General features: G+C 44.6%; 1 protein-coding gene across 1 annotated transcript; it reads right to left on the minus strand.

The window, feature by feature from the left end:
• Positions 1-1,962: 1,962 nt before the first annotated feature.
• Positions 1,963-19,179, minus strand: LOC309601776 (ribosome biogenesis protein BRX1 homolog; the record flags this gene model as incomplete). Its single annotated transcript, XM_082334906.1, has 10 exons — positions 1,963-2,201; positions 2,489-2,645; positions 14,603-14,704; positions 14,997-15,047; positions 15,142-15,215; positions 15,313-15,362; positions 15,745-15,815; positions 16,451-16,494; positions 17,499-17,610; positions 19,075-19,179. 10 exons carry the CDS (start codon positions 19,177-19,179, stop codon positions 1,963-1,965), a joined length of 1,005 nt encoding a protein of 334 aa, XP_082191032.1.
• Between the last annotated feature and the right edge of the window lie 275 nt (positions 19,180-19,454).

A 19,454-nucleotide genomic window follows, 5' to 3' on the forward strand; every position in this document is an offset into this window, starting at 1 on the left:
TCCGCATAGGGGAAAGCGCTGGCCGGCATCGCGGCCATAAAGAACCCGGGCTGCCTCCACAGGCCCCCGCCGGGAGGAGCTATGCAGGCGGGAAGCGGGGTGAGCCTGCGGGTCTCGCCGGCTGCAGGCCGGGGAGGCAGCGGTGGCAGTACCATGGGGAGGGAAGGTGCAAAGCCTCTGCTCGAGCGGACCTGTGGAGCTAGCGCCCACGTTGTGTCACCCTGCTGGGTGGTAGCTGTAGAAGAAACACGGGGATGCTGCTATCCCCATCCGTACTGCCGAATTTTGGTTTTACCTGATTTCATGGAACCAAATGCCTCATGCTAAAATTTTCATGAATGTTCAGGAGCCTACAGCCAACGCAGCTCCAATGTGTCAGGTTTCCAGTGTTGCTCTTTTTTTTGACACCTGTGCTCTTCAAAGATCTCAGGTTTGGCCCAAGCCACCTTGTCTGGATTAGACACATATCAACTGGCACTGCATGAACTGAGTTTTGGATTAGACGTGTATTAGACTGCATAAACTGAGCGGATGCCTATATTCACCGGTCTTTCTTTCCAATCAGATGATATGTGGGCCACCTAGTTACAAAGGTAACACTGAATTTCCCTTGCCCTACTGAGCAGGATAAAATTTAGTGCTTAACAGGTCAGCTTCCTCTTATGCCAGTAGTGTCTGTTCAGCACCAAGATGCCAGAGGCTGAAACCAGCAGAAGAACCAAATAGAAACAGGGCATGAACAAAACCTTGAAACACAGGGAAGCTGGGGGAGCAGATGGGGAGACAGCTGTAGAGTCAGTGGAAGAACCAGGTCATGAGGTCTGGAACCAGAAAGCAGATTAAAGAAAGGTAATGAAGAAATAGCTTCAGAGAGGTCTGTAACTATTTGCTAACATCAGTCAAGGAAAGTTTCTGCTCATCAGTTTGTAGCAGGCTAGATGCAATGAACTGCTGCATTTAAAGTACAGACATTGTCTTGAGCAAAATCAAGGCTTTTGGTTGTAATAACTTTTAAGCAATATTGAAAGCTTATTTGCCAATTTTATATGGAAAAATCTATATGGACTCACTCCACTTTGAAAAACAAGACCAAAACAACACATACAATTGAACCAAGAGGACAGCATTTTTGTAAGAAAAAAAAGTTGCTTGCATGTGTAAGCATATAAAAGCTTCTAAGCACTGTTGCTGTAACAGAGAATCACTGGCAAATCTATTCAGGCTACTGTAGGCATATGGTTTTGATACTCAATCACAGGTAGCATGTATACCTCTTGCCTTTAGGGAACTTTCAATTAATTTGGTATAAAGGGCTAGAATCCCAAGTTAGCCTGCTACATTTACATTACATAGCTACATTTCAGGTCCCAAGAACCTGATTAGGTACAGGAGCTACCACAGGCAAAAGTAGCAGCTTTTTTACTATTAATAAAAAAAAAAGCAATTAAGAAGCCATAACCCTTTGCATTCCCTAGGGATTATGAGGTGAAAAAATTAACACCACCCCCCAAGAGAGAATTCCTATGAAGTTAAATTTTTTAAAAGGATTTTCTACTGCTATCACAGACTAGGAAAGCTGACTTTTGAATTCCAGTTAATGATGAGCACCAATGACTACCCAGTTATTTTTATTCCTTGTACATGTTACAGTGAGTTGTTTCCCAGAGATATTCAAGTGTAAAAGGCCAATTCTCAAAAGCAGAAATATTTGGAGTGTCTTATTCTCCCTTCCTTGTTGCAATATTTTTCAAAACCCAGAATCCTTTCAAAGACAGGAAGACAATAAAAGAGAGCAACTCAATCCTAATAAAGAAATTGATATTTTGTTTACTTAAAACTGAAGTCCAGTTAGTTTTGCCTGTAGAAACAAGTATTTACAATATTATGTCAATATAGCTAGGTATACCTATACCAGACTAACAGATTACTTTGGAGTCTGCTTAGTTTCTTCACTTGTAACATTTAAGCTGATGCTTCAGTTCTGAAATGCTTTTTTTGCTTCTTCCTCTGAATTTTGTGTGGCTTCCTTTTATCTTTTACAATTGCCTTTGGCTCTGGTTTCACAAGCTGTATTTCCACTGGCTTTTCTTCAGCTGGAGTTTCAAAGACCACTTCAGTGGGATCTTCTTCAATAAGCACCTTACTCTCTTTTTTCTTAATCTTTTGTACTTCCTTCACTTGCTGTTTCTCAACCGTCGGTGCTATAAAAGTAAGAATCTAAATCACATCGTGTCAAATATGCAAGATTGAAGAAATCAGGTATTACAGAAACAGGTGGGAATTTCTCTGCTTAATTGTCTTCTCTTTCATTTAGCTACTAATTTGAAGACCAGTCTTGCAAGCTCTCTGTGCAGGAGAACTACATATGCCTTCCCCTGGAACCCTGTGTAGGAAAGAGTGCCCTAACTGATCACAATTTGAGAACAGCGTAATTGTGTAAAAATTGAATGAATGCAAAATTCGTGTCACTGAACAGATGGCATTACACTGAGGATTTTGACAAAGACAAAGCTGCTTACCATATTTGGGGACTGATAATGGGGATTTTCATACAGAGTTGGTCTTCCAAAGCTACCTTGGAAGATTTTTATGAGGTTTAGGACAAAACAAGGCCCAATTTCTACTAGAGATGCATCTTCTATTATCTGCAGTAAAAAGAATACTCTCTTCATTTGAAGGAGGAAAGAGAGAAAACCAGGCTCACTAGAGATAAGCCCAGGGGCAGCACGCCAATATTTGAGGGACAGTGTACTAGCGAGGTCCTTCAGTCTACCATCTCAGTGGAGGTAGAGGATGGAGAGCCATGCAGCAGCAAAGATGCAAGGGCTATGGATGTGTTGGAAACCACGGAAGCACCTGAGAATGGTCATGTAGGAACTAGGGCTTCTCCCCCAAAAAAGGCAGCGGGATCAATAGCCCAACTGAAGTGGATCTACACCAATGCACGCAGCATGGGCAACAAACAGGAGGAGCTGGAAGCCATTGTGCATCAGGAAAACTGAGATATAGTTGCCATCACGGAAACATGGTGGGATGACTCGCACAACTGGAGTGCTGCAATGGACGGCTATAAACTCTTCAGAAGGGATAGGCAAGGAAGGAGAGGTGGTGGGGTAACCTTGTACGTTAGGGACTGTTTTGACTGTCTAGAGCTTAATGATAGTGACAATAGGGTTGAGTGTTTATGGGTAAGAATCAGGGGGAAGGCCAACAAGGCAGATATCATGGTGGGAGTCTGTTATAGACCACCCAACCAGGATGAAGAGGCAGACGAAGTATTCTATAAGCAGCTGGGAGAAGTCTCACGATCGCTAGCCCTTGTTCTCGTGGGAGACTTCAACTTACCAGATGCCTGCTGGAAATACAATACAGTGGAGAGGAAACAGTCTAGGAGGTTCCTGGAGTGTGTGGAAGATGATAACTTCCTGACACAGCTGGTGAGGGAGCCAGCTAGGGAAGGCGCCCCGCTGGACCTGTTCTTTGTGAACAGAGAAGGACTGGTTGGTGATGCAACAGTCGGAGGCCATCTTGGACATAGTGACCATGAAATGATAGAGTTTTCGATTCTTGGAGAAGTAAGGAGGGGGGTCAGCAGAACTGCTACCTTGGACTTCAGAAAGGCAGACTTTGTCCTGTTCAGGAGCCTGGTTGACAGAGTGCCTTGGGAGGCAGTCCTGAAGGGCAAAGGAGTCCAGGAAGGCTGGATGTTATTCAAGAAGGAAATCTTAAAGGCACAGGAGCAGGCCGTCCCTATGTGCCGAAAGACGAGCCAGTGGGGAAGAAGACTGGCCTGGCTGAACAGAGAGCTTTGGCTGGAACTCAGGAATAAAAGGAGAGTTTACGACATTTGGAAGAAGGGGCAGGAAACTCAGGAGGACTACAAGGATGTTGTGAGGTTATGCAGGGAGAAAATTAGAAGGGCCAAAGCCCAACTAGAACTTAATTTGGCTACTGCCGTAAAAGACAATAAAAAAAATCATAGAATCATAGTATCATAGAATCATAGAATACCAGGTTGGAAGGGACCTCAAGGATCATCTGGTCCAACCTTTCTAGCACAATCTAGACAAGATGGCCCAGCACCCTGTCCAGCTGAGCCTTAAACGTGTTCAGCGTAGCGGAGTCAACCACCTCCCTGGGGAGATTATGCCAATGATTGACTGTTCTCATTGTGAAAAATTTCCCTCTCGTGTCCAATCGGAATCTCCCTGGGAGTAACTTGTACCCGTTACCCCTTGTCCTCACCGTGTGACTCCTTGTAAAAAGGGAGTCTCCATCTTCTTTGTAGCTCCCCTTTAAGTACTGGTACATGGTGATGAGATCACCTCTAAGCCTCCTTTTCTCAAGGCTGAACAAACCCAGCTCTCTCAGCCTATCCTCATACGGCAGGCTTCCCAGACCCTTGATCATCTTGGTGGCCCTTCTCTGGACCCCCTCCAGCCTGGCCACATCTATTTTGTATAACGGGGACCAGAACTGTACACAGTATTCCAGGTGTGGCCTGACAAGTGCTGAGTAGAGTGGGATAATGACTTCTTTATCTCCGCTGGTGATGCCCTTGTTGATGCAACCCAGCATCCTATTGGCCTTCTTGGCCGCAGCAGCACACTGTTCACTCATGTTGAGCTTCCTGTCCACCAGGACCCCCAGGTCCCTTTCCACGGAGCTGCTCTCCAGCCAGGTGGATCCCAGTCTGTGCTGCACTCCTGGATTATGTTTTCCCAGGTGCAAGACCTTACACTTGTCTTTGTTAAACTTCATAAGGTTCTTGTTAGCCCACTCTTCCAGCCTATCCCGATCTTCCTGCAGGGTGGCTCTCCCTTCCAGAGTGTCTACTTCCCCACTCAGTTTGGTGTCATCTGTTTCTGTAAATGCAGTAGCAACAAAAGGAGGGCTAAGGAGAATCTCCATCCTTTATTGGAATGCGGGGGGAAACATAGTGACAGAGGACGAGGAAAAGGCTGAGGTACTTAATGCCCTCTTTGCCTCAGTCTTTAATAGTCAGACCAGTTGTTCTCGGGGTACCCAGCCCCCTGAGCTGGAAGACAGGGATGGGAAGCAGAATGAAGACCCCATAATCCAAGGAGAAATGGTTAGTGACCTGCTACACCAATTAGACACACACAAGTCTATGGGACCGGATGGCATCCACCCAAGGGTAATGAGGGAGCTGGCAGAGGAGCTCACCAAGCCGCTTTCCATCATTTACCAGCAGTCCTGGTCAACTGGGGAGGTCCCAGTTGACTGGAATTTAGCAAATGCCCATCTACAAGAAGGGCCAGAAGGAGGATCCAGGGAACTACAGGCCTGTCAGCCTGATCTCAGTGCCAAGGAAGGTTATGGAGCAGATCATCCTGAGTGCCATCACATGGCACGTAGAGGACAACCAGGGGATCGGGCCCAGTCAGCATGGGTTTATGAAAGGCAGGTCCTGCTTGACTAACCTGGTCTCCTTCTATGACAAGGTGACCCTCTTACTGGATGAGGGGAAGGCTGTGGATGTTGTCTGCCTGGACTTTAGTAAAATCTTTGACACCGTTTCCCACAGCATTCTCCTGGAGAAACTGGCTGCTCATGGCTTGGATGGGCATACGCTTCACTGGGTAAAAAACTAGCTGGATGGCTGGGCCCAAAGAATTCTGGTGAATGGAGTCAAATCCAGTTGGCGTCCGGTCACGAGTGGTGTTCCCCAGGGCTCAGTATTGGGGCCAGTTCTGTTTAATATCAATGATCTGGATGAGGGGATCGAGCGCACCCTCAGGAAGTTTGCAGATGACACCAAGTTGGGTGGGAGTGTTGATCTGCTGGAGGGTAGGAAGGCCCTACAGAGTGATCTGGACAGGCTGGATCAATGGGCTGAGGCCAGTTGTATGAGATTCAACAAGGCTAAGTGCTGGGTCCTGTGCCTGGGTCACAACAACCCCATGCAACGCTACAGGCTTGGGGAAGAGTGGCTGGAGAGCTGCCTGGCGGAAAAGGACCTGGGGGTGGTGGTCAACAGCTGGCTGAACATGAGCCAGCAGTGTGCCCAGGTGGCCAAGAGGGCCAATAGCATCCTGGCTTGTATCAGGAATAGTGTATCAGGCAACAAAGCTGGTTGAGGAGCGTCTGAGAGAGCTGGGGTTGTTTAGCCTGGAGAAGAGGAGGCTGAGGGGAGACCTTATTGCTCTCTACAACTACCTGAAAGGAGGTTGTAGCGAGGTGGGGGTCGGTCTCTTCTCCCAAGTAACAAGTGATAGGACAAAAGGAAACAGCCTCAAGTTGTGCCAGGGGAGGTTTAGGTTGGATATTAGGAAAAATTTCTTCACTGAAAGGGTAGTCAGGCACTGGAACAGGCTGCCCAGGGAAGTGGTTGAGTCCCCATCCCTGGAGGTATTTAAAAGACGTGTGGATGTGGTGCTTAGGGACATGGTTTAGTGGTGGACTTGGCAGTGCTAGGTTAATGGTTGGACTCGATGATCTTAAGGGTCTTTTCCAACCTAAACAATTCTATGATTCTATGATTCATTTCTCATGGATCTGTGCTGGTTTTGCCTGGGATAGAGTTAGTTTTCTTCATAGTAGCTAGTATGGGGCTATGTTTGGGATTTGTGCTGGAAACAGTGTTGATAATTCAGGGATGTTTTAGTTACTGCTGAGCAGTGCTTACACAGAGTCAAGGCCTCCTCTGCTTTTCACACTGCCCTGCCAGCAAGTAGGTTGGAGATGCACAAAAAGTTGGGAGGGGACACAGCTGGGACAGCTGACCCCAGCTGACCAAAGGGATATTCCAGACCATATGACGCCACGCTCAGCAATAAAACTAGGGGGGAGGTTGGCAAGGGGGCCACTGCTCGGGGACTGGATGGGCATCAGTCTGTTGGTGGTGAGCAATTGTTTTCATTTACATCACTTGTCTTTTTTGGGTTTTAATTCTCTCTCTCTTTGTTATTTTTCCCCCTCTTTTCCTTACAATTTATGATTATTATTATTATTATTATTTCTTTTTTTCTAATTATTAAACTGTTTTTTTCTCAGCCCATGAGTTTTCTTCCTTTTACCCTTCCGAGTCTCTTCCCCATCCCACCGAGTGAGCGAGCAGCTGTGTGGTGCTTATTTGCCGGCTGGTGTTAAACCACAACAGTCCTTTTTGGCTCTCAAAGTGGAGCACAAATGGTTTGAGATAATAACAGATTTGACCAGAGCATATTAGAAGGGATTTATATCTGTTAACAGTTGTGGGTCACAATATTGATTCATCTGTTCTCGATATTAGTTTATCTGATCTGCGCCATGCTCTTGATTTTGCAGTACATGTTAAAGATTAGTGTTGGCTTTTGCAGTTTGCTGTGCTCTGTAATGCTTACTGATGTTTTTTTGCCTGGGAGATTTATTATTAAAACACTGGCCTTGAGCTTAATCTGGTATTTGGGCTCTGTACTGAAGCCATTACTGTACTTTGGGTACCACCTCATGGAGACAATTAGCAATTCTACTTCTTCCTCTGAGAGGTTTTTTGTGGAGGAAATACAGAATGGCACCTTCGCTGCCTTCTTCTATGATGTTTCCTCCTTCATTACAACAACTTTTCAGTATCTTGAACATCCTTGGGTATTTAAAATACTTCTATTGGTATTTCTTAGGAATATTGCTTCAGTTTTGTCTAAGGTTAACAAGCTATTTAGGAATATGACCCAGGCCCCACAGCAGTATGGTCATGGGTAGCAAGGCATGTGGGGGAATATGGGCAGGTATCTAGAGAACTTCTCACCTCTAATGGTCTGGAACTTCACTCCCGAACGACTGCAGGATCCTAATGAAGTGATAGAATGTTTGAAAAAAAGATGCCTTGGCAATTCCAAAGAGGCACAACTTACTGCAGTGTGCTGGGGCCTGGCCAGCACCTACCAAACATTGCTCATTACTGTTCAGCACCCTCAAGGAGAAGAGAGGGTCTCTGGATCTGAAAACATACCAACAGACACTATGGCTAAACCAGAGACCCAGTCCTCAACTATATCAGTCGCCCCTATAATTAGAAAGAAACAATTGAAATGGAAGTCAACTCATTTAGTAAGGGTTGAAAAAGCTTCTCTTAAGAGGGAGCAGGAGAGAGAATCAGAAGAGGCAGCCTGTTCTGCAGCAGAGCAGTCACAAGAACAGGAGGAGGAAGAGACTGAGACAGAAACCACCCAATCCCTATCCCTAAGTGAGCTGCGAGATATGCGAAAAGATTTCAGCCGTCAACCAGGCGAGCAAATTCTCAGCTGGTTACTCTGGTGCTGGGATATTGGGGCCAGTAGTCAGGATTTAGAAGGTAAGGAAGCCTGGCAGCTGGGATCCCTTGCTAGGGCTAAGGCTATTGACAAAGAGATTGGAAAAAACACAGGAGTCCTCAGTCTTTGGCGGTGACTCCTGTCAAGTGTGAAGGACAGGTATCCCTTCAAGGAAGATCTTGCAAATTCCCAAAGCAAATGGACCAACATTGAGGGAGTTATCCAGTATCTGAGGGAATTAGCTGTGGTAGAGGTTATCTATAATAACCTGGATGGCGACCAGGTATCCAAAGACCCAGATGAAATCTGGTGCACTCAGTCCATGTGGCGAAAGTTTATACAAAATGCACAGATGTCATACGCCAACACCCTGGAGATAATGAGCTGGACAGACACGGAGGCACCAACTATGGATGTATTGGCCAGACAACTCTGAGAATACGAAGATAATCTCACTGATAACTCTCACACAGCCTGCATCTCATCTGTGGAAAAACTGACCCAAAAATTGTCCGAGCAATCTGAGAAGGATAGGTTTTCCTCATGCACTCCAACCAAGGCCTCAGCTATTAAGAGTCATCCTTTTTCTGTTCAAGGGAGAGGGTACTGGTGGCACACACCACGTGCAACCCTGTGGTCCTTCCTGCATGACCAGGGGGAGGACATGAGGAAGTGGGATGGTGAACCACCTATCTGGAGACTAGAAGCTCGGGTACAGGAACTGCAAGGAAAAACAACAGCCAAAAAGCATCCATCCAGGAAAATTACTGCTCCAGTTGGGCAGAGTAGAAGGGCTGATTGTACTTTTGACCCTGATGAAGGGAGTTCTGTTTTGCAGTTACAAAAATCAAGTAATGAAGACTCCGACCAGGAATAGAGGGGCCCTGCCTTTGGCCAGGCAGAGGAAAGGGACAACGGGGTTTATTGGACTGTGTGGTTTCATGGCCTGCCACATCAGCCCCATGGGAGTTGTCGTGGTTTAACCCCAGCTGGCAACTAAGCACCACACAGCTGCTCGCTCACTCCCCCCACCCCAGTGGGATGGGGGAGAGAATTGGAAGGGTGAAAGTCAGAAAACTCGTGGGGTGAGATAAGAACAGTTTAATAATTGAAGTAAAATGAAATAGAATAGTAGTAAAAGTAATAATAATAATAATATAATATAATATAATATAATATAATATAATATAATATAATATAATATAATATAATATACAAAGCAGTATTACTAGTAAAAGTAATAATAATAATAATAATAATAAAATACAATAATAATATACAAAGGAAGTGATACACTATGCAATTGCTCACCACCTGCTGAAGGATGCCCAGCCTGTTCCCGAGCAGCAATCGCTGCCCACTGGACAACTCCCCCCAGTTTAGATACTGAGCGTGACATCATATGGTATGGAATAGCCCTTTGGCCAGTCTGGGTCAGCTGTCCTGGCTGGGCCCCCTCCCAGCTTCTTGTGCACCTGGCAGAGCATGGGAAGCTGAAAAGTCCTTGACCAGTGTAGGCACTACTTAGCAACAACTAAAACATCAGTGTGTTATCAACATTATTCTCATCCTAAATCCAAAACACAGCACTATACCAGCTACTAGGAAGAAAAAAATCAACTCTATCCCAGCTGAAACCAGGACAGGAGTATAAAGCTCTGGTGGACACCGGTGCACAGTGTACCCTAATACCATCAGATTACAAAGGGGTAGAATCCATCTGTATTTCTGGAGTGACGGGAAGATCCCAAGAACTGTCTGTGTTGGAGGCTGAGGGAACTAACTGGGAATGAGTGGCAAAAGCACCCCATTGTGACTGGCCCAGAGGCCCCATGCATCCTTGGCATAGACTACCTCAGGAGAGGGTATTTCAAGGACCCAAAAGGGTACCGGTGGGCTTTTGGCATAGCTGCCTTGAGTACAGAGAAGATTAAACAGCTGTTGAGCTTGCCTGGTCTCTCAGAGCATCCGTCTGTGGTGGGGTTGCTGCAGGTTAAAGAACAGCAGGTGCCAATTGCTACCATGACAGTGCATCGGCAACAATATCGCACCAACAGAAACTCCCTGGTTCCCATCCATAAGCTGATCCAGTGACTGGAGAGTCAAGGAGTGATCAGCAAGACTCGCTCACCATTTAACAGTCCCATATGGCCAGTGCGAAAGTCTCATGGAAAGTGGACTATCGTGGCCTGAACAAAGTCACACTGCCGCTGACTGCTGCTGTGCTGGACATGCTAGAACTTCAGTACGAACTGGAGTCAAAGGCAGCCAAGTGGTATGCAACAATTGATATTGCTAACACGTTTTTCTCAATCCCTTTGGCAGTGGAGTGCAGGCCACAGTTTGCTTTCACTTCGAGGGGTATCTAGTACACCTGGAATCGACTGCCCCAGGGGTGAAACACAGTCCTACCGTTTGTCATGGACCAATCCAGACTGCATTGGAACAGGGTGAAGCTCCTGAACACCTGCAGTATATCGATGACATCATCGTGTGGGGCAACATAGTGGAGGATGTGTTTGAGAAGCAGAGAAGAATAATCCAGATTCTTTTGAAAGCTGGTTTTGCCATAAAACAAAGTAAGGTCAAAGGACCTGCACAGGAGATCCGGTTTTTAGGAATAAAGTGGCAAGATGGACGTTATCAGACCCCAATGGATGTGATCAATAAAATAACAGCCACGTCTCCACCAACTAGCAAAAAGGAAGCACAAGCTTTCTTAGGTGTCGTGGGTTTTTGGAGAATACATATTCCAGGTTATAGTCTGATTGTAAGCCCTCTCTATCAAGTGACCTGGAAGAAGAATGATTTCAAATGGGGCCCTGAGCAGCAGCAAGCCTTTGAACAAATTAAGTGGGAAATAGTTCATGCAGTAGCCCTTGGGCCAGTCCAGGCAGGACAAGATGCGAAAAATGTGCTTTACACCTCAGCCAGGGATAATGGCCCTACCTGGAGCCTCTGGCAGAAAGCACCTGGAGACACCTGAGGTCAACCTCTAGGGTTTTGGAGCCGGGGATATAGAGGATCTAACGGAAATCTAGATCTAGAGGATCTAACGTTATTCTCTAACGGAAAAAGAAATATTAGCAGCATATGAAGGAATTTGAGCCGCTTCAGAAGTGGTTGGTACTGAAGCACAGCTCCTCCTGGCACCCCGACTGCCGGTGCTGGGCTGGATCTTCAAAGGGAGCATCCCCTCTACACATCATGCAACTGATGCTACATGGAGTAAGTGGGTCGCACTCATCACACAACGGGCTCGAATAGGAAACCCCAGTCACCCAGGAATCTTGGAACTGATCATGGACTGGCCAGAAGGCAAAGATTTTGGAATATCGCCAGAGAGGGAGGTGACACATGCTGAGGAGGCCCCACTGTATAATAAACTGCCAAAAAATGAGAAGCAATATGCCCTGTTCACGGATGGGTCCTGTCGTCTTGTGGGGAAGCATCGGAGGTGGAAGGCTGCTGTATGGAATCCTGTACGACAAGTTGCAGAAACTGCTGAAGGAGAAGGTGAATCGAGTCAGTTTGCAGAGGTGAAAGCCATCCAGCTGGCTTTGGATATTGCTGAACGAGAAAAGTGGCCAATGCTCTATCTCTGTACTGACTCATGGATGGTGGCAAATGCCCTGTGGGGGTGGCTGCAGCAATGGAAGCAGAGCAACTGGCAGCACAGAGGCAAACCCATCTGGGCTGCCGCATTGTGGCCAGATATTGCTGCCCGGGCAGAGAACCTGGTTGTAAAAGTACGTCACGTAGATGCTCACGTACCCAAGAGTTGGGCCACTGAAGAACATCAAAACAACCAGCAGGTGGATCAGGCTGCTAAGATTGAAGTGGCTCAGGTGGACCTGGACTGGCAACAGAAGGGTGAATTATTTCTAGCTTGGTGGGCCCATGACACCTGAGGCCATCAAGGAAGAGATGCAACATATAGATGGGCTCATGATCGAGGGGTGGACTTGACCATGGACACTATTGCACAGGTTATCCATGAATGTGACACATGCGCTGCAATCAAGCAAGCCAAGCGGTTTGAGCCTCTCTGGTATGGAGGACGATGGCTGAAATATCAATATGGGGAGGCCTGGCAGATTGATTATATCACACTCCTACAAACGCGCCAAGGCAAGCGCCATGTGCTTACAATGGTGGAAGCAACCACCGGATGGCTGGAAACATATCCTGTGACTCATGTCACTTCCCAGAATACTATCCTGGGCCTTGAAAAGCAAGCTTTATGGTGACACAGCACGCCAGAAAGAATTGAGTCAGACAAGGGGACTCATTTCCGAAACAACCTCATAGACACCTGGGCCAAAGAGCATGGCATTGAGTGGGTATATCACATCCCCTATCATGCACCAGCCTCCTGGAATAGACAATTAGCAGAAGCCACTTGGCTATTTAACACTAGAGGATCTGCCAGTCGACCTGGCCCTGCACAATCAAAGCATGCACACTGCACACTTTGGAAGGTGATAAGGTCCCTGTAGTACATATAAGGAACTGGCTGGGAAAAACAGTCTGGGTTATTCCTGCCTCAGGCAAAGGTAAACTTATTTGTGGGATTGTGTTTGCTCAAGGACCTGGGTGCACCTTGTGGGTGATGCGGAAGGATGGGAGAGTCCAATGTGCCTGAAGGTGATTTAATCCTGGGTGAAAATAATCCATGATTTGAGGTGTATGATGGCAGTGTTACATGATGTTGTATGTCACCACTGCTGTGACTGCCATATGTCAAAGTTGTTATAGCAGGAACCTCTCGCTGCTAGCCAAGCTAGAGGCAAGAGGAGGAATTCATTGCAATGTTAAAACTTAAGGCCTAGTCCAAAGGGACCAGGGGTGGGGAATGTAATGGAAATACCTTTAAATTGTTGTAACTCATGATCTGAGTTGCATGTTACAGGAATTACTATAGCAGGAACCACCTGAACCAATGGAGGACAAGCCTTTTACAAGAAGCAGTGCAAGTGCAGCAGTGACCTGACCTGAGCTGGCTTTGGTGCCCAATAACTCTACACAACACATCACCTCTCCTGTCCTGAGTGAATACCATAACAGATGGAGCCCAAAGTCATAGACCAAATGAACTCAATGAACAATTTATGGATATTTATGGACATTTCACAAACATTTTACAGGGGAAGGGGTGGTTAATGAGGATGTATTGCAATAGGGTGGGACCTGAGCATGACGTAAATGGTATGGAATAAGGGGTGGAGAATGTGCTGGTTTTGGCTGGGATGATAGAATTAATTTTCTTCATAGTAGCTAGTATGGGGCTATGTTTTGGATTTGTTCTGGAAACAGTGTTAATAATATAGAGGTGTTTTAGTTATTGCTGAGCAGTGCTTACACAGAGTCAAGGCCTCCTCTGCTTTTCACACTGCCCTGCCAGCAAGTAGGTTGGAGATGCACAAAAAGTTGGGAGGGGACACAGCTGGGACAGCTGACCCCAGCTGACCAAAGGGATATTCCAGACCATATGACACCACGCTCAGCAATAAAACTAGGGGGGAGGTTGGTGAGGGGGCCACTGCTCGGGGACTGGCTGGGCGTCGATCGGTTGGTGGTGAGCAATTGTTTTCATTTACATCACTTGTCTTTCTTGGGTTTTATTTTTCTCTCTCTTTGTTATTTCCCCCCTCTCTTTTCCTTACAAGATTTTTGTTGTTGTGTTTTTGGGGTTTTTTCCTAATTATTAAACTGTTTTTTTCTCAGCCCATGAGTTTTCTCCCTTTTACCCTTCTGATTCTCTCCCCCATCCCACCAGGGCTGTGTGGTGCTTAGTTGCCAGCTGGTGTTAAATCACGACAGGACTGAATTAACATATATGACCTTGTAGGCACCTTGCATACAGTGATACACAACTGAATTTAAATCCAAGATACAATGCCACTGAAGCTGATAAGCTAGACTTGTACAAACACAGTTCTGTATATAAAGCAGTTCTTTTAGATTCAAGCAAGCACTTAGAGAGTACTAGATATGTGTGAATTCCTCCTTTGGACAGTAAGCTCCAGCACACTTTGGGCCAAAGCACCAAGTAAGGTTAAAAGACAAGCAAAGCTTAGGCTTTGGCTATTACTTCCTGTTACCAAGACAACCATCACAGAATCACAACTAACAGAATGTAAGTTGAAGTACGCAGAACTTAAACCAGCTCTCTCCAGAGATACAGGAGAAGATAAGTAATTTTTAGGACACAAATTACTTTATGCAAGCACTAGGTGTTGGCATATCCTGATAATAATGATTCTTCTCGTTTTATTGCAATTAATGGATTTGATATGAAATTACTCCACTGAGCACCACTTGAAGAGCTAAAAGAGACCACTAACCTGGTAATTCCGAAACCAGATCCTCTCATCTGTAACGGTGAAGGTGAAAACATGATCTACAAAAGGCTGGCTTTTGGGGTGATACTGTGGTATACTAAATATCTGTAATAAAAGGCAGTATTTCTAAATATCTGTAATTCTAAGAGGCCAAACATAAATGGCTCATTTTTAATTCATTTTAATTGACCCAATCCCAGGTTACATTTTAAAAAAACCAGAACTTAAGAACAAGTGTCCCAGTGACTTTAAGCACATGACCCTAATCCTTTGAGGATTTTTTGCAAGTTCAGAAGTGTAAAACTACTACTTAAAAAAAACTTGAGGTTTTTAAATATGTTGCCAAAAAACATTTCCAATGAAGAAGAAACACTAGACAGCAGAACTACAGACTGACCTGAATAAACAATTCTTTTAGCAGGGCATAGTGTGGCTCCTTGTCAAATGTCTACAAAGGAAACGTAATTTTACATACAAAACTAAATGCAATAGTCATGTAAAGAAAACAAAAGCATACTCAATGAAATAAAACCTATACTTACTGGATCAAAAGACAAAAGGGGCCATGAGTCCCTTAGGCAGTTTCTTGTCATCTTCAATTCAGCCATTATGTGAACTACAGTGATTTTTTAAAAAGATCATTTTAGTACTTACAGAAAACTGTACAGACAAGAAAGTAAGAGTCCAAAGACAATTAATGTCAACCAACTTACTGTTCTGCACTAAGAATTCAGCTGATGGTCTCTGTGGTGTATTTGAAAGCCTGCAGAGGACAGGTAGTGGGGAAGAGAGAAAAGAAAAATGTTAACAGCAGCCAGAAGGTATGTTGGATTTCTATAGTACACTCCAACCAGTTATTTCTGTATTGAAGTAATTTCAGTTGCTTTTATAGCATTATTGAGTTCCTTTAACATACTTAAAAATACTTGCTTTCTGAACAATTTTGTAAAATGCTTTTGTAAACAGTCTACAAAAGCTGGTCATGCATTGTAAACTTGCACTACCTACAGAAGTGCAGGATTAGCACAGATATAGCTAAGCAACAATATTTCATGCATCTTCACTATTACAGTAACAAACTTTAGACAGAACGGAAGCATCCCCAGCTATATATGGAAATGTAAGAAAAGACAACATTTCCTTACCAGATATGGAGATCCTGTTTCTTTTTGGCATCAAAAAAGATGCACTTATTGCAGTTTTTCATTTCACACACCTACACAAGACACATCAAATTAGCTATTTACAAAATTCTGAAGATGTTTTCAAAATCTTTCCCCATTAATCTCTAATATCTTCCCCCCTCCCAAAATATAAATTCAAAAGCAAAGGTCTCATCTTAATAAATTACACCTACTGATCCCCAAACTTAAGTTTAAGCACTTGTTTTGTTGAAAAATCTCAAGTATTTATTACCAGGAGTAGTAACTTCACTAAAGCTACAAGCAATCTGATAAGGTCTCCAGGATATAAACATTAGAGCTGGAGTTGTGACATTAGGTTTTAGTTTCAGCACTACCAATGTCCTACTACATTGTTTGGCCTTGCTGCATATTTTTTCCTTGATTTCTTCAAGTATAAATTATAATACATCTTTCACCTATATAGAAAAGCACATTCTGTTTTATTTCTTCATGTTGAAAGTCTATGTTTAATTAAAGGTTTTATTTTGGTTTTACAAATCAAAATTCAACTTCCTGTTTTAACATTAGCACTTTTTGAATATAAATAATTTTATTTTATGAAGTTATACAACTAGTATGAGATCCTTTGAATGTGGTTGCCCTTTTCTCTTGCACATTGAATTTCCAGAGAAAATAAAAAAGAAGCACTAGTTAAATCCTGGATTACCTTATTAATTACAGACAACTGGTCTTTATGGTCCATTTTAGTATCTGGAAGACAAGAACAACATTTAGAAGGCTTGAAAACCAATTTAACACAAGAAATTTTTTTAACAGTTGGTCCTTTTGCAAAAATTTTGCTGGATATAAATGAAAGATTAACTATCAAGTTGTTTCAGCCATGTTATGCAATAAGTAAATATAGCAACAAAAGTATCTGGGCACTTACAGGACTGTCCCGGTTTCAGCTGGGATAGCGTTGATTTTTCTTCCTAGTAGCTGGTATAGTGCTATGTTTTGGATTTAGGATGAGAATAATGTTGATAACACACTGATGTTTTAATTGTTGCTAAGTAGTGCTTACACTAGTCAAGGACTTTTCAGCTTCCCATGCTCTGCCAGGTGCACAAGAAGCTGGGAGGGGGCACAGCCAGGACAGCTGACCCAGACTGGCCAAAGGGCTATTCCATACCATATGACATCATGCTCAGTATATAAACTGGGGGGAGCTAGCTAGGGGGCAGCGATCGCTGCTCAGGGACATGCTGGGCATTGGTCAGCGGGTGGTGAGCCAACTGTATAGTGTATCACTTGCTTTGTATATTATTATTACATTTTATTATTATTATTACTACTATTATTACTATTATTACTATTATTACTATTACTACTATTCTATTTCATTTTACTTCAATTATTAAACTGTTCTTATCTCAACCCATGAGTTTTCTGACTTTCACCCTTCCAATTCTCTCCCCCATCCCACTGGGGTGGGGGGAGTGAGCGAGTGGCTGTGTGGTGCTTAGTTGCTGGCTGGGGTTAAACCACGACGAGGACTAAGGCCACAGGAGTAATTTCCCAGAGAATATTAGGATACAATGACAGTCGCTGTATTTTTTGGCTCAAAAAGGGGGTGGTGGCTGTTTGTTTAAGACAAAAGGCCACAGTTTCATCAAAACAGTTATGTACCGTATTTTTAAAAAGAACATGCTGTTAGAAGTTCTTGGTTAAAAACTATTCTGAAAATTTAAGTTAGGGATGATGCCTAGCCCTACCTGCTTTAGAGCGAGGCATCGATGTTCTTAAGTCTTGCATTAGATGCCTTGTTCTGAAATTAATTCCATGAGAAGAGAAAATAAGCATGCAGTCCTTGTTTTTCCATTTACCCTAGGAAAAAAAGACACAAAAGTTAAGCAGGAAAAGGAAGTTTCTAGCCTTAAAACTACTACACCACAGCAACAATAAATGTTTGAACTGTAATTACAGAAAAACACAGTAAGAACATTTTTTATTAACATTATCTCCACACCCGCATAGAATCGCTCACTCAGCAAGAGTGATGACTTTCCTACAGAACACGGGGGCATAAGTGTTTGTTTTAAGTTGTTACAACATGAACAACTGTCATCCATAATGCTTCAGCACGTTCCTACATAAAGCCTTTCACTAGTACAAAACATGTAAGTATTAAGAAAGCCATATGCAATACTTATTTGGAAAAGGCACCCCTCTTTCCCTACAAAATGACCTGAGCTACAGTCTCAGAGCACAACAGTTTAGCTTTTCCTACAGATGCACGTGACAAGGTCTCAGACTTGAGCGTGCTACTTTTTGTTTTTCTTTTAAGCAAACTACAAGGCAATTATTGAAGCCTTCTCAGGATGATTCCTAAATGAAGCTGGCGTAATTTCCATAAGTCCTTCATACATAACAGAATTATCCAACTCTGAAGTACTTTTGAGATTAATGTTGTAGAAGTCATTTTTAGCTCAAATAAGGATCCAAAGGCCTGTTGAAGCCTTAGACTGCAAGCTGTGAACTTTCACCTAGATACGCTGACCGTATGCTGAACTCTTACCTAGCTACATGAAGGAAGGCCCTGAAACCAGTGCAAACCAGGAAGATAAGGTAGCCGAAACCATCGGCAGAAGCTGCAACTATTCAAGATAAGAAAAGGAATGTCCTGCCTGGAGACAGGGAAAGGATCCAATAAGGAACAAGAAGACCCCAGACCCAAATATTACTATTGGACCAAACCGTCGCATGAGGGGAGGGGAACTTAGACTGTAAGGGTATAATTGCCCAGGGATTTCTTTGTTCGGGGTCCCTCTCTGGAGGCACCCAGCTCGAGCTGCTCTTCATTGCTGTACCACTCAATAAATTCACCTGGCATACGTCATGTCGGAGACTCTGCTTCAGGGAAACCTAGGGTCAAGCCTGAAGGGAGAAGAAGCGCCCGAGGGTGAGTGTGTGTGTGAGCAAGGAGTCAAAAAGAGGCGCCCGTCAGCTCAGTGGAGCTGCCCGCTGTGAAGGGACTCCGGTCCTAGCAGTCAAAGTCTCGGGTGGTGTGTGTGCGACTCCCTGGATGGTGTGTGAATGCTTGGGCAGCTGCTGCTCCCTTAACATTAAGGTAACACAACTTACGTACATTGACTAGACTAATGCTCTTCGCATGTTTTCATAGAAATAACATACCATCGCATATTACTTTTTTATTTGTGCTGGGATTATACAAGTTACGAATAAATATATCCTCGCATAGCAGCTGGGTTCCCTCCAAACATCCCAAGTCCCAGTACCCTAGCCCTGGGAGCAGAAAAGGCAGCAGAACTCAGCCCCCAGGAGCAGCACGGGCCCATCAGCAGCACACTGTGCCGGCTGGCTGGGGCACGGCAGCACAAGGTAGCGGTCACCCATGTCTCTGCGGCCTGCTGCAGACAGCACTGCCTTCCCCATGGAGGCAGAATACTTCCCTAATGCATGGCCCAGAGATGAGGATTCCTTCCTATGGGTAAACGCTGACCCAGACTGGGAGCAGGGTGGGGACACCCGGCCTGGCCCACTCCATCCTGGGCAGTGGGGCTGGGAGGTACCTGGGAGACCAGCAGCAGGATGCTGTACTTCTCTGAGCCTGGCTTGGTATCCAGCTCAGGTGTGCTTGGGGCCCTCTTAGCTCACTACTGTGGCTGAGCAGCCAGAGCCTCATGCTTCCTCTTGGCCACCACCATCTT

This window comes from Platalea leucorodia, assembly GCF_965183815.1.
Source record: "Platalea leucorodia genome assembly, chromosome: W".
In the NCBI taxonomy this organism is placed as follows: Eukaryota; Metazoa; Chordata; class Aves; order Pelecaniformes; family Threskiornithidae; genus Platalea; species Platalea leucorodia.